The sequence below is a fragment of the Bacillus rossius genome, chromosome 17, assembly GCF_032445375.1.
Source record: "Bacillus rossius redtenbacheri isolate Brsri chromosome 17, Brsri_v3, whole genome shotgun sequence".
NCBI classification, from domain to species: Eukaryota; Metazoa; Arthropoda; class Insecta; order Phasmatodea; family Bacillidae; genus Bacillus; species Bacillus rossius.
In genome coordinates this window covers 38,663,088-38,678,060 of record NC_086344.1, presented here as the reverse complement: position 1 = coordinate 38,678,060, position 14,973 = coordinate 38,663,088, and the positions used below count along the sequence as shown (strand labels likewise).

General features: G+C 40.1%; 1 protein-coding gene across 1 annotated transcript in view; it reads right to left on the bottom strand.

Moving 5' to 3' along the window:
- Positions 1-14,973, bottom strand: part of LOC134540673 (uncharacterized) — a 77,677-nt gene that overhangs the window by 59,658 nt on the left and 3,046 nt on the right. The window contains 6 exon segments of the mRNA XM_063383545.1: positions 466-638; positions 1,062-1,227; positions 1,829-1,967; positions 4,051-4,235; positions 6,334-6,515; positions 8,946-9,101. Of these exon segments, the coding sequence (XP_063239615.1) occupies positions 466-638; positions 1,062-1,227; positions 1,829-1,967; positions 4,051-4,235; positions 6,334-6,515; positions 8,946-9,028 (928 nt within the window). The 5' untranslated portion in view covers positions 9,029-9,101.

Genomic DNA, 14,973 nt, shown 5'->3' with positions numbered 1-14,973 from the left:
AAAAACAGTCTTCGTTTCGATCGGCACGATGGCGGCAGGTCACAATGGTGCGGGCAGATGCTGTCGCGGAATTTAAATGTTGCGTCGTCGGTTAAAAAACTTTTCGATACAGTCCACATATATTTAATACAACATTAACATGACCCTTTGATCTCCCACGTCGAGCAAGGTTCGCCATCCTTTAATCTCCCGTTCCAACCCTCGGTTGGATCTGGCTCACCTGTCCCTTGGAATCACACCGCGTACAGCAACGTCACATGATTCAAGGAAAAAAGGAGAGCTACACATGAAAAATAATTCAGCAGGGTTAAGAGCGTGAAACTAGTTACAAGTAATTGGCATCTGGCGAAGCAGAGCGTAGAATAGCTTGAAAGCACGCTGATCGGCCAGACTTTCCCGTGTTGACCCGTCATGATATTCGGGTGCAACAGAGAAATGAGGAAGGCTGGCGAGCCGGACACTCACCTCTCCTGACCGCATGGTCCGGGAACCTGGCGGGGCGCTGGCCCCTGTGGGCCGCCGCGGGGGCGGAGTCCTCGGCGAGGGGAGCGCTGCCGCTGCGCAGGCCGGCCCTCCTGCGTCCCTCGCCCGCGTCCCGGGGGCTCCCCTGCAGGATGGCGCGCCCCCTAGTGGCCCCCCTGCACACCCCGGCCACCCCCCGTCACCCTCAGGCAGACCTCCGGGACAAACATTCTCCCAGACATTAACTGTCCCTGCGTTTCTCAAAACGACCGCCATCTAAATTTTATTATATAATAGCCGTAAGGACATCATTCAAGACAAATCAAGGACTTTTTAAGGTTATTAATGAATCATACTAATTCTGATTAAGCCATAATTATTTAACCAAAATTCCATGCTTTTGTGCCATATAGCGGCCAAACGTGTGCCCAACGGTAGTTCTAAACGTTTGTGAGCTGACCCGTTCTTGCACGACACCTGCCTGTTCAGGAAAACAAACTCGAGCTCACACAAAAGAGACGCACAGAGAGAACACAGGAAAGAAAGAGAGAGACAGAGAGAGGGAGAGGGAGGAGAGGGGGAGAGAGAGAAGACGAGACCTCCTGTCGGCGGGGCGCCCGGCCGCGGGGGCGGGCAGCTTCTTGCGTCGCTCGGCGCTGCGGCCGGGCCTCTCAGGGGGCAGGCCGGCCGTGGTCGGGGCGGGCGTCCCCGCCGCCTGCTCCTTCAGCGTGGACGACCTCGTGCGGATCATGTTCTTGCCCTTCACTGCAACACACACAAGCCGCGTCGCCACCACCTCGCCAGACCACTCCGGCGGGCACCCTCTCAAACAAGCCGACAACCTTGCAACAACAGCAACTGAAGCTTTATTAGGGAAGGGCCACTAGAATTCTCAAATTGCCATCAAATTACAAACATTTTATATTTAAAGAAAAAAAAAATTCTAAAAATATTTTTTTTTGAAAGAGAGAAATTTACAAATGATAAGAAGTAGTTGACCAGGAATCAAAGGAGCTTTCAAATAAAATGTATCTGCCACCAGATGCAAATCTCCGAGAACGTTTGTTTAGCACCTACTTCACGGAAGAATTTTTTGGCACGAAAAGAAATTGTTTCATCCCGAACATGTAAACTTGCCTTACTTAATTTGCTGCATCAAAAGTATAAATAAAAAAATATATTGGTCGAATATTTCTTCACAACTAAATAGTTATGTTTTTTTTAAAAAACAGTAACACAGTAATCTCCTTCTTTAAGAACGAAATTGCGCGAGACATAAAAACCACAAAATCTCGTCGGTGATGACAAGCGGAACCCGACTGCGAAACGGCCCGGGTATAGCACGAGAAGCCGGGCGGGCACGCACCTTTCTGCGCCAGCTTGCGCAACGTGGCGGCCTTCTGCTTGGCCAGGCGCTGCTCCTGGTACTTCCTGCGCAGCGCCTGCACGGCCGTGCTGGGCCGTCGCCGGCAGTCCGCGTCCGCCTGCTGCCCGCCCCCCGGCCCCTGCGCAGAACACGCAACGCACATCACTCTACAACAACTTGGCAGCCACATAACTAGAGATCGGGAAACATTCGCTAGTTCATTTCATTGCATTACTTTTTTGATCCCGCTTTTAGATTCCGAGCGCTTTGTGTAGGTATCTTTTTCCGTATAAAACGACGTATTTTAAAGTTGAAATCTAATATTCATTCAGATATTACCGCTTCTTTAATTATATGAAATACAAATTTGTCCGCTGTGTAAATTTTCTTTTAAAGACATTTTTAAATATTATAACCTTTATCTGTCAGTTTTCATTGCCGCTGTGTACCGCTTATAAAAACGCACGTGCTCTGTCAAGTGCCGAGTTAACAACATTTGATAGACGTTACTCTTTCGTGGCTCACAACTCACCTAGATGACTCTGGGCCAACGAGAAACACCCGACCGAAGCTGTATCGAATCACAGGCCGCTACGTTGGAACGTTCTCACAAGACAGCAGCCAATGAGTGGGTCACATTTGACCGAGTGTACGTAGAACTGTGGAGTTCATCCTGCAGGTCATTGAACCCGCGAATTTTTCCGGTCTCTACACATAGCTTTTTAATGTTCGCAGTTACTACTGGAAAACTATTCAGGGAACGGTTTACAAATAACTTAAACTACTGGAGGATCTGGGACAAAACAGAGCATGAACGTCCGGGTAAGAATCCGAACGCAGTACTACCTCTGACACTATTTTGTAGTTATGCAATTGTATTTTACACCATTTTGTATTTTGTACAAATACAATACGCATGGTTGGCCACTCTTTTTGCCAAAACGAAATTCCTCCTTGATTTCTAAGGTTTTTTTTCTAAGAATTTTCACGAGATGTTACTGCGTTAATAAAAAATAATACACGTAGCTAACCACTTTGGTTACATCGGAGCTAGTAAAACAAAGCCAAACATTTGATATTAACTCGTGACTTGCGCGCACCACAGTCAAAGGGCTCCGATGTCGGTTACCCCTCCGCCCGGCCCTAGGAGCACACGAGGCTTTGCTGGACCTGGAGTACAGCTGCTCGCCACCCCTCCGCAGCCCTGGAAGAAGGGGCGGGCCGACATACTTCACCCTCCCTCCAGCCAGGACAGCACGAGAGGTCGCATCTGAGCAGTCAACGACCAGTTGTCCCAGGACCGTGCCCCCTACTGGGGCCTCCTGCGCCTTCGCTGCTCGTCGCACCTTTATTTTAGGGCGTCAGAATTTGCAGAAAAAAAAATTCTCACATAAACCTTGCATTATGTTTTTGATCCCGCTGTTAGATTCCGAGCACTTTGTGTAGGTTTATTTTCCGTATGAAACGACGTATTTTAAAGCTGAAATCTAATATTCATTCGGATATTACCGCTACTTTAATTAACTGAAATACGAAGTTGTCTGCTGTGTAAATTTTCTTTAGAAGACATTTTTAAAAGTTGTAACCTTTTATCTGTTCCGTTTTCATTGCCGCTGTGTACCGCTTATAAAAATGCAGCCATAGCTAGTTGGCATCATTCATGTTTGGTTATGTTGATTCCCGTACAGGGCGTGTGTACAGTGAATATCGATACGGATAACTCGCTGATTGCATGCAATGCGCGTGCTCTGTCAAGTGCCAAGTTAAAAACATTTGATGGTCTGTGCTCTTTCGTGGCGTGTACTACGACAGTTATTCCTTAGTTCCGGCTCACATTTGGGTCACAGTTTTCGTTTTCCTATTCAAAATTGAAAAAAAAACGTATTTTGTCGCATGACTTACGAATTTAAATTGTTTTTGGCGTGCTTTTGCATACACTACTTTTAAAATCAACGTACTTTCCATGGATTGGTTTTGTTTTTTACGAATAACTTTCGCCTACCAAAAAAAAAAAATGCTTTCATTCGCATAAAACTCGCACAACACCTACTTTTTAAACTTGATTTTATCATGAAATGTGCGACGCATTATTTCCAGGTAAATATGTACTGCATTCACGAATCCCCGGCATCACCGCCGCTGGTTCTCAGCCCGCGTCAAATCCCCCGTCTCGCTGGTTTCTCTCAGCCGGCAGGACACGGCGGGACGGCGCGACGACTCACCGCAGCAGTCTCCCCGGCGCGGTCGTTGGAGCGGGAGGCGCGCGGGAGGGGGGCTGAGGGCGTCGCTCTGCTCCCGCGCGCCGTGCTGCCCTCCCCGTGCTGAGCGCTGGCCGAATCATCCTCCGCGGCGTCCGGCGCCGACGCCACGCTGAACAGGTCCAGCGAGGCGGGCAGCAGCGGCGTGCCTGCACGCGCGACACGGAACTCACTACTTTAAAGGGCGAAATTCATAGACGAAGGCTTGTTTGCCGAATAAGCATAATACTTTATAAAGTAGTGCTTATTCTTCAAGTAGTGCGTACTTATTCCAGCAATGAATTCATAAACCTATACTTGACAAAGTAATACTTGAACAAGCACTGCTTATATTGGCCATGCTGTACTTGATGAAGTATCTCAAAGAGTAAAGGACGAATTTTGTGGCAACACAAGCAAATATACTGCTGTAAATACATAGTTTACCTGTTTGAAAATAAAAATGCTCATGTTTCAAACCATATATGCGATTAAAATAGTTAAATTAATACGTAAGATGACATTTATACTTTATTTGATAGTGAACTTGAATAACATAAATATGAACATGTATTAAAACCGAATTTACAACTACATAAATATGTTTTGAATATTTGTGTTGTTAAATTATGTTGGCCATATTGTGTCTGTGATCTATAAGCGGGTGAAGTTAACCACGTGGTAGCAAAACAACACGCTAGCTGCAGAAGAGGTTATGTACGTAGCCTGTATTGTTTACAAAACTAAGCGGCCACGATTTGTTTCGTTTCTTTTCCCCAAATTGAATTTGTTTACTCTCTCAATTTTAATTTAATATATGGAAAAATTAACCGGAATTAATACCTTACATAATCTATTCCTTACAACAAACAAATCCGTATCAATACTTGAGTAACATAAAATTGATAAACATGTTAATAACTGTGTCAAGAAACCAAAAATAATTTTTAAAATTGAAAACAATTCAAGGTTTTTTTTCCCACAATGAACTCTATTGGATTAGCCGGACTATATTGTAGTAATGTAATACAATCAGACCTCATTTATCCAGCCCTCGTTAATTTGGATCTCCTGATAATCTTGATCAGATTTGTAGACATTTTATTTTATGTTCACACAAAACTTTTTAACTACGATAGAAAGAACAAAACTATAAATGTGCCTATTTGTTAATGTTACTAGCGTTTTATTTGTCAATGTTACTAGCGTTTTATTTGTCAATGTTACTAGCGTTTTATTTGTTAATGTTGCTAGTGTTGTTTTTGTCAATGTTGCTAGCATTTTATTTGTCAATGTTACTAGCGTTTCATTTGTCAATGATACTAGCGTTTTGTCAATGTTACTATCGTTTTATTTGATAATGTTACTAGTGTTTTTTTTGTTATTGTAACTAGCGTTTAATTTGTTAATGTTAGTAGCGTTTTTTTGTCCAATGTTACTAGCGTTTTATTTGTCAATGTTACTAGCGTTTTATTTGTCAATGGTCCTAGAATTTTATTTGTTAATGTTCCTAGGGTTTTATTTGTTAATGTTGCTAGTGTTTTATTTGTTAATGTTGCAAGCAATTTATTTGTTAATGTTCCTAGCATTTTATTTGTTAATGTTGCTAGCATTATATTTGTTAATGTTGCTAGCATTATATTTGTTAATGTTACTAGCGTTTTATTTGTTAAAGTTACAAACGTTTTATTTGTTAATGTTCCTAGCATTTTATTTGTTAATGTTCCTAGCATTTTATTTGTTAATGTTCCTAGCGTTTTATTTATTAATGTTGCTAGCATTTTATTTGTCAATGTTACTAGCATTTTATTTGTCAATGTTACTAGCATTTTATTTGTCAATGTTGCTAGCATTTTTTTTGTCAAATTTGCTAGTGTTTTATTTGTCAATGTTACCTGTGTTTTATTTGTCAATGTTACTAGCGTTTGATTTTTTAATGTTACTAGCGTTTTATTTGTTAATGTTGCTAGCATTTTATTTGTTAATGTTGCTAGCATTTTATTTGTCAATGTTACTAGCGTTTTATTTGTCAATGTTGCTAGCATTTTTTTTGTCAAATTTGCTAGTGTTTTATTTGTCAATGTTACCTGTGTTTTATTTGTCAATGTTACTAGCGTTTGATTTGTTAATGTTACTAGTGTTTTTTGTCAATGTTACTAGCGTTTAATTTGTTAATGTTGCTAGTGTTTTTGTCATTGTTGCTAGCGTTGTATTTGTGAATGTTGCTAGCGTCGCAAGGAGCGAGTCGGTGAGGGCGGGGATGAGCACCTCGGAAGCAGAGGAAGGTGAGGAAGTCCTCGGTGCGGGGCCGCTTGGACGGCAGGAGCTCGGCGGCCGCCGCCACCCCGTTGCTGCGGGCGCGCTGCTCCTTGTCCTTGACGGGCGTCACCGCCAGGCTGCCGGGGTTGGACGAGCCCTGCGCGAACTTGCGCTGCGCGTGCACCTTGGCCCTGCGACCGCACACACGCCCCTCTCCGCGCTCGACACATCCCTCCGGGCCAGCACACGGTCACTCCGCGTGACTTAACTCAGACCTCACCCATCTACATTTCATAGAAAATATGAATACTAAACAATTTATAATTTTTTGGGGCTAAAACTTTTTGAGTAATAGCTATTTAAAAAAAATGTAAAAAAAAAATTTATTTTTTGCAAACATAAAAATTTTGGACCACACACACGAACACACTCATCCTCCAGGCAGGCACACGGTCACTCCACGTGAAATCCAACCATGAATAACTTAACTCGGACCTCACCCATCTACGTTTCATAGAACAGACGAAAACTACACATATTTCAAATTTTTTTTTTTTTGGGCAAACAGTTTTCGAGTAATAGCTAGAGCCACTGGATTTTCGCGCATTCACTTAGTCGCAAGGCTAGAATGCAAAACATCCACACCGTCGCGCTGTGCTCGTGATTGGACCGCAGTTGTCTGGACACGCCCCTCCTACGACCGTGAGCCAACGACGCCCAGCCGGGAGAGAAGTTAAGCGAATCAGGTAGTGCCAAATAACAAGGATAAAAATGTTCTCGCTATGAAATCAACCAATGGGAAAGTAAACATGGGTAGAGCAAACCTATAACTTTGAATTCTATCCTGAGGCCAGAGTAATCTGCAAAATTTCCGGGACTCCAGTAATAGCTCTATTAAAAAACAACCATTAAAAAAAATGTAATTTTTGCAAACTTAAAAAATTTACATTAATAAACAATTTTATATTTTTTTGTATTTTTCAACTGTTCCATGGGTACAACAGTGTAACAAAAATTATCAAAAACTGAAATGGTAAGGTTCAGAGCACTGGTTGATTTCACATGGATCGACACCACAGATTTTACTTTAGTCATTCAAAACAGTCATACCGTCCACCAAGTCAGGAACAGGGTTGCAAAAAAAAAACTGTTTATTTAATAACCCAAACAACCTTTTTTTTTATTTAACAATTTTTTTATTTAACCAATTTTTTTTATTATGTTAGTTACTTTGGTTCTCAGCATGTTCAAATCAAAGCCATACAACATCCCGCTTTCTGCCACTCATGTTGAACCAGAGAAGATATAACATCAAAGAATTTTTAGTGGATGAAGTTCAAACACTAGAAAATTGGTGTGACTCATGACAAGTGATCAAAGAAAATCATCTTTCTCTCTATGCCTCACAGAATTCGCAAGCCCTAGTGACTTGAACAAAGCCCAAAACATGCCGTTGAGGATGCAAAACGTTTGGGTGATTTTTCAATTTCAACTATATTCAGCAATCATTTCCTGTGCTAAATGCAGCAAGAACATATGAAAATAACTATATTTAGAGTATGGCTATCAACTTAAGTGGAATAAAACCTTCCTTGAGAAAATTTTGTTTGGAATTTATCTTTTTTTTTTTTTTTTTAATTTCCAGAAAACTAACCTTATTCTGAGATAGGTAGGGCTCGTCTACACCATTCTGAACCTAAGGGTAGTTTGTGTCCTTATCCTAACGGAATGACATCACATTGTCGCGCATAAAACTGCCGTCTACAATAGCAATCTCCGATTATAGGTATCGATTTCTAAAGTAGTTACCAGAACTATAGAGCCAAAATTAATTTTTTTTTTCAATTGATTTTATTTATTGTTTCCATGATTTGTAAATGAGTACGTAGCTCACGTTTTGAATATTAATTTAACATTTGAAATATATGGGAGTTCAACAAAATGTTGTTATTCTGCTGATAAATTATAATAATAAATGATTTCTAATAACACCGCCAAAAATTAATTTGCGTGTACAGCCTTCTGATTTTCCATGATATTTCTGTTCCGTAGAAGGCAAAGAAAGACAAACAGCAACATTTTTTGTAAGAGAACGGTTCTAACTTAACTATCGAGAGTCTTTCTGATTTTGTTCTCTGCTACCAGAGGACACCGAAAGGTTCAGGTTTGACCTATGATTCAGACCACTGACCACAACACCATCCACGGGGGTCAAAAGGTCACGTGGGCCAAAGAGCGATCAGCGTCCGTCAGACACCAATTTGGGACACTGCTACTGCAGCTGAAAAGCTTGATTTTAATGAAACAGGTATCTTATTTTCATAGGTAAATCAAAATCCTTAAATGATATTTTCTAGCCCTTGTACCATTTATTGAAAAAGCTTGATTTTAATGAAACAGGTATTTTATTTTCATAGGTAAATTAAACTCCTTAAATGATATTTTCTAGCCCTTGTACCATTTATTGAAAAGCTTGATTTTAATGAAACAGGTATCTTATTTTCATAGGTAAATTAAAATCCTTAAATTATATTTTCTAGCCCTTGTACCATTTATTGAAAAGCTTGATTTTAATGAAAAAGATATCTTTCGCGGTCTTGCGCAAACGACGGCCGACTCACCTCTTCGGACTCTCCCTCAGCGAGGTGTCCAGGACGTTGCCTTCTCTGCGCCTGCGCTTCGCATCGCTTCGACTCACCACCATGGCGTCGAAGGCGCGCACAGCGGCAGCCGACGATCACTGCTCATGTGCTCGGCTCGGCCGCGACGACACGCCCCTGCGTCACAAACAAAAACTCGGCATGATCCCTAGACTATGTAGCCCGACTAAAGCCCACCGCACACGGTACAATATGTTCTACTAGTTTGCTTACTAGAATGCTTACTGGTTTCTGTACTGTGTAGTCTACAAGCTGAAACACTAGGCGCGCTACAAGTTTCTGCTGCACACGATTCTAGCTGCCTTACTAGTTTTGTTAAGAGAATATTCTCCACAACAAATTTTTATTATGATAATTCAAATTTTTTTACTGCATACAAAGAAGGCTCTTCTTTGTATGCATTTATTAAAACGAGGAGTTGGTCACTATTCCGCTTATTTCCGTCCATGTTTATCACGACATGCGCGCTTAAAAGTGTAAACAACACCTCGTGCTGTTTTCGTGAGTTCTGATTGGCCACTCCTTAAATAATGTAACACAGCAAGTAACGAAAATAGGACGCAGTCTATTACGCAAAACCAGTAGCCCAGCTAGTACAGCTACTAGTATCCAGTTTGAATTCGAGTGGAGAAACAAGTAGTAGAGCCAGTACGACTCCTAGCATACAATATTGAAAGGAATATTGTACCGTGTGCGGCGGGCTTAACAAGGGGAGGGTCCGAGTCAAGAGTTCACCAATTTGACTTAAAACTGTGTGAGTAGAAGCAGGTAGGTGCCCCTTTCAAGGTCCTCAAGTATCTCTCCCGAGTGAACCCTAGGAAGCGAGTAGACTCCTGATTATCCCGGTACGGGTTAGCCGGTTTGCGGATTAACCGTGCCATGTTTCACTTTCATGAACCGTTAAAAAAAAATTTTTTGACTTTTCATTTCCATGCGCCCACAATGGCAACAGCACTTGTGTTGCATTAAATACAACGCAATGAATTAGTAATGCAACGAATTAATGTGACAAATCAACAAACAATATTCTGCTTTTCCTCAAAATCTATTCACTTCCTTCATTGCATAATTTTTTCCGACGGTGCCCGAGTGTTCAGCAGACGTTTATATTCCACCAGTGACAAGAAAATTAAGGCCCTGTAAAAAAAAAAACTAACAGAATTTGTTTGCCAATAAGAATTTACATCAATCAACAAGTAGCATATAAAATATAAAACATAAAAAATGTCTCAGTTGGTTAAGCAACAGACCATTGTTATATCTTCTACCAAAAGATAGCGCCACAAACTCCTAAACGCCACAAGAACGCATGAAAGGAAGCGAGCATCTCTACTTTTCATGGCAATTCCGTGAGGATCCTTGCAACTATTCGGAAGGGCAACAGAAAAGGCCGACATCCTTAAAAGATGCAGTTTTCAAGGTTGTGTTAACTTCTACTGGTTTTTTTTAATCAGGTATTCGGGAACAGCCTCTGACTTCATTTTCGAGTGTGTGCGAGTGCGTGAATATATGGTTTTAATAATATCAACTTTAGCAATGTAGAGAGTTGATTCAAGGTCACAACTAAAGAGTAACTCAAAAAGTTTTAGATAAGCGCATGCACAAGTACTGCTTTGTTGTTTTCTCGCTCGCAGCAACACCTGCGCAAAATGGTGACTCCGGAGCATAGAGCGATTTGTGTTCTACAATTTGCTAAGAGTGAATCTGCAATATCAGTTCAACGTTCCGTTTCGTTTATACGAGTGGTTGAACATCGAAGTCCCTGGCCGTTGGATTTGGTCGTAATGGTCGAGACAACAGAGCTCTTTTTCGCTGGCCTCCACGTTCACCTGACATAACGCCATGCGATTTTATTTTTACTTTGTGGTTTTATTATAGATTGTATCTACGTTCCACCGCTACCTGATGATTTGCCAGAGTTGAGACACAGAATTGAAGAGACTATTGCTTCCATTACTCCAGACGTGTTAACCAAAGTGCGGGACAAATTGGACTTTAGGTTGGATGTGTGCCATATAACTAAAGGTGCACATATTGAACAGTCGTAAGAAAAACCAGGTTAGTTTACCTTCAATTTGATGTATGATTTGTTGTAAATAGTCTAAATTAAACTGTTATAACATACCATTGAAACTCGGACAGTCTTTTATGGACACACTGTATTCGTTTGTGATCATATATCAGTGCTTTTAAGGTGCTACCCTTAATATATAGTGTTGTATTAAAAAGGTTTTAGCATCTGTGTTTAGCCTTGGAAGAAAAAAAAAGGCCTAAGTTGTACGGTTAAAGGTCTTTTATCCAGCATTCTGCCATTCGGCCTAATCCAGTCACTCACCATGTATATTTAACGTACAGCTGTAAACTGAAGTGAGGCATCAAAAAACACAAAATTTGAATCGGCAAAAGGCTGCTGGGAATTAAAGTTTCGTCACTTCCAGCTCCATTGCTGTTTGTTTATGGAATTACCTGTCACTTTCGTGACTTTCTTTCAGTATCCTTACATTTTCATGACTTTTTTAAAGTTTCGTCACTTCCAGCTCCATTGCTGTTTGTTTATGGAATTACTTGTCACTTTCGTGACTTTCTTTCAGAATCTTTACTTTTTCATGACTTTAAGGACCAGTCCTTCAGTTTCCTTTTTCATGACTTTCATGACCAGCAGACACCCTGTGAAATGGTGACATATAGAGTAAAACTTTGATTAACTGTCACCATTTGGACCAGGGATACAACAAATAATCAAAAAGACAAGAAACAGAAATATCTTAATACATGCTTACAGTAACGTGATTTCACTGCGGACTAGCGTGATTTCACTACGGGCTAGAGACGAAAATTAAAAAAATATATTTTAAAAGTAAATAATATATCTAGCTTTATACAGTAGGAAGTAATAGTAATCTGTGAACAGTTTTAAAATAGTCTATTTATTATTTGATACACATTTTTATTAGAGGATGACTGATAACAGAAACTGACAGTTAAAACGAAGTTTCACTTACTACTGCCATGTGAATTTAATGATGCATTTCATAACATAAATCAACAAAAAAAATGACAGAACAGCACTGCTGAATAAAGATGTGCAGATGGAATGATTTGTGTTCGCTTGTCGTTTGTGGTTTCTTGCTGACTCACAAAACAGCAATGGAAAAACCTTTCATTCAAGTCCAAGAGGCAGTGATGGCTCTGCTAACGGCAGTCGACAACGCTGAAACTTTGGGAAATCAATTTACAAAACAATTAAGCTGTGCTCGAAACTGCCGTGTTAGGTCCCTGATTGCTTCAGTCTCCAAGTTATGGCCCCAAAAATATAAGTGGGATTTCGGGTCTTAATTTAACGAACAGAACTTCCCAAACAGCTTAATTTAAAGTAGAAAACTGTTTACTTTATGACACTGCAAAGGTGTTTATCCCTAGACTATAAGCCTGACTAATATGGGGAGGGTCCTAGTCAGAGTTCACCAATTTGACTTAAACTGTGTGAGTAGAAGCAGGTAGGTGCCCCTTTCAACATCCTCAAGTATCTCTCCCAAGTGTGCCCTAGGAAGCGAGTAGACTCCCGATTATCCGGGTACGGGTTATCCGGTTTGCGGATTAACCGTGCCATGTTTCACTTTCATGAACCATAAAAACAAAAATAATTTTTTACTTTTTATTTCCATGCGCCCACAATGGCAACAGCACTTGTGTTGCATTAAATACCTACAACGCAATGAATTAGTAATGCAACGAATTAATGTGACAAATCAACAAACAATATTTAGCTTTTCCTCAAAATCTATTCACTTCCTTCATTGCATAATTATTTCCGGCGGTGCCCGAGTGTTCAGCAAACGTTTATATTCCGCCATCCTGCAAGTCAACAGCAGCTCTGGAGAGAAAAGCCGGAAGTTTCAAGGGCGGCAGACACTCATTTAGTAAACAACAGAGTCTGGAATTACGTTAACAGGCTAAATAATCTTTCTCATTTTGTGACTTAGAAATGTTGGTAGTGCCTACATGGGAGAAAAAAAATGTTACGCCCAAGCCCTACTTTGTAACTATTGCAGTATGTTAATTTTTAAATTTAATTTTAGGTTGTTTAATCTCTAAAAGTTATTCTACATTTATTTAAATGTATTGAGATATGTGGTAGCACTGTAAATTAATTTTAACAGTAGTAGTGTCTTGATTAAAATGGTACCTAGTCAGCAACCACACTTACATATTTGGAAAACTAATTATTTTGATTAAAATACTTCCTTGCGGAAAAAAAAAACCGTACTTGACTAGCTCTGTTTTACTGGAACGAATCAGGGCATCACTTTGAGGGACGGTTGTTACAGTGTTATGTCTAGATAGTCGAGATTAAAAAAATTAAATCAGTTTTTTTTTACATTGCTTTAACCCTGTTTTTCTGTTATCCGTGGACCCCTCGCCAGGCATTAGCCCGGGTGATTGGGAATCCACTGTACTTTTAAATCTTTAAAGAACTTTTTTGGGCTTCCTATGGCACACTCAGGCGAGATATTCAGGACGTTGCGTGAGGTACCTACCTGCTTCTACTCACACAGTTTAATCCAAATCGATGATCCCTGACTCAGACCCTCCATTATAATTCTAACTGTTATTGCTCTGCAATAAACAGTTAGCAAAGTAATTAAGGTCATGTTTTTTTAGAAGATCAAAAAGTCCCTCTTCTCGCTGGCAAGATGGGAAAACCATGTAGCAAGCATCTGTAGACACTGCCTGTACCCCAAATAATATACCTTAGTTTTATTCGCAACCTGAAACTACAGGATCACTATGTAGTTCAATTATTTGTCCGGAGTGTCATCCGTGTAGTTTTCCTTTATTTCACGCATCTCCTTTACTTTTGTTCTTCCGTACACGTTTGCGGTTCATTAGCTCTTTTTTAATCTCTAAACTCTTCCAAAATTTGCACTCTGTTCTTAATCTACTACTTTCTAACATTTGGGCCACTGGGATTTTGCATCATTCTAGATCTTTTTGACCTCCCTTAATCCACACTGCTTCATCATCTTTTTCCGTGCATATTCCAATGCATTCTTGGTTAGTCTGTTTTCAATCATTCTGAACAGGTTTTGGAGAATTGATAGCTTTCGTTGTTTTGTCTCTTTAATTTTGGCAAGAAAAAAATACTCTATTGATGATTCTAGAAAAATATCAGCTTAAGTAATTCCAAGCATTAAATTTCAACTTGTACAGGCATAATGAGATTACCTGTCTGTTGCAGACCAACTGCACAATAACATGTAAGCATGCATCCCATCACTCTCGCAACATACACTATCACGTAACTGAATGGGAAAGCACTCTGTTGCGGTTTTCAAACAGCAAAAATGTTTTCTTAACAAATGCTGCCTTAACCAAAGAAACTAGCCGTGGAAGATATGTCCAAATTCTTTTTACAGTAACAAAACCTCGTGGATATACAAAGAAATACTTTTCTGCAGTCATCTGTTTGCAATTTACAAACTTTTTCACACATTTTATTAAATTAAATTTCCATTTTTACAGATTCAAGTCTATCTCTAACGTTGGACTCAAACGATCCATCTCATCCGTACGTCCATCACATGACCAGCAGCCAATCAGATGGTCCGGATGATTCTGCCCGTCCATCGAAACCTTTCCATGTTTTGACGGAAGGATGAAACAACCTCCTAAATGTTAGCAACATACCCACTGCCAGCAGTCTATATTTACTATCTTAAAAGGTTTAAATATTTCTTTCTTTGTTTAGCTGCTTTAATTAAATGTTTTTAACTTACGATTGACCAAATTTTTAAGTTTGATGTTTGATACAAAAATAGCCCAAGGCATAGAAGTGTAAGAAATTATGTACGTAAATCTGAAAAAAAAACATTAATAAATGTCAAGGCAGAAAAATTTTGAGTTTAATGTTTTATTAAGTGCTTAACTGTAATGTTCGCCAACCTATACATGAGAAATCTTCGCCACTATTTAATCCTTCTAGTCAGTT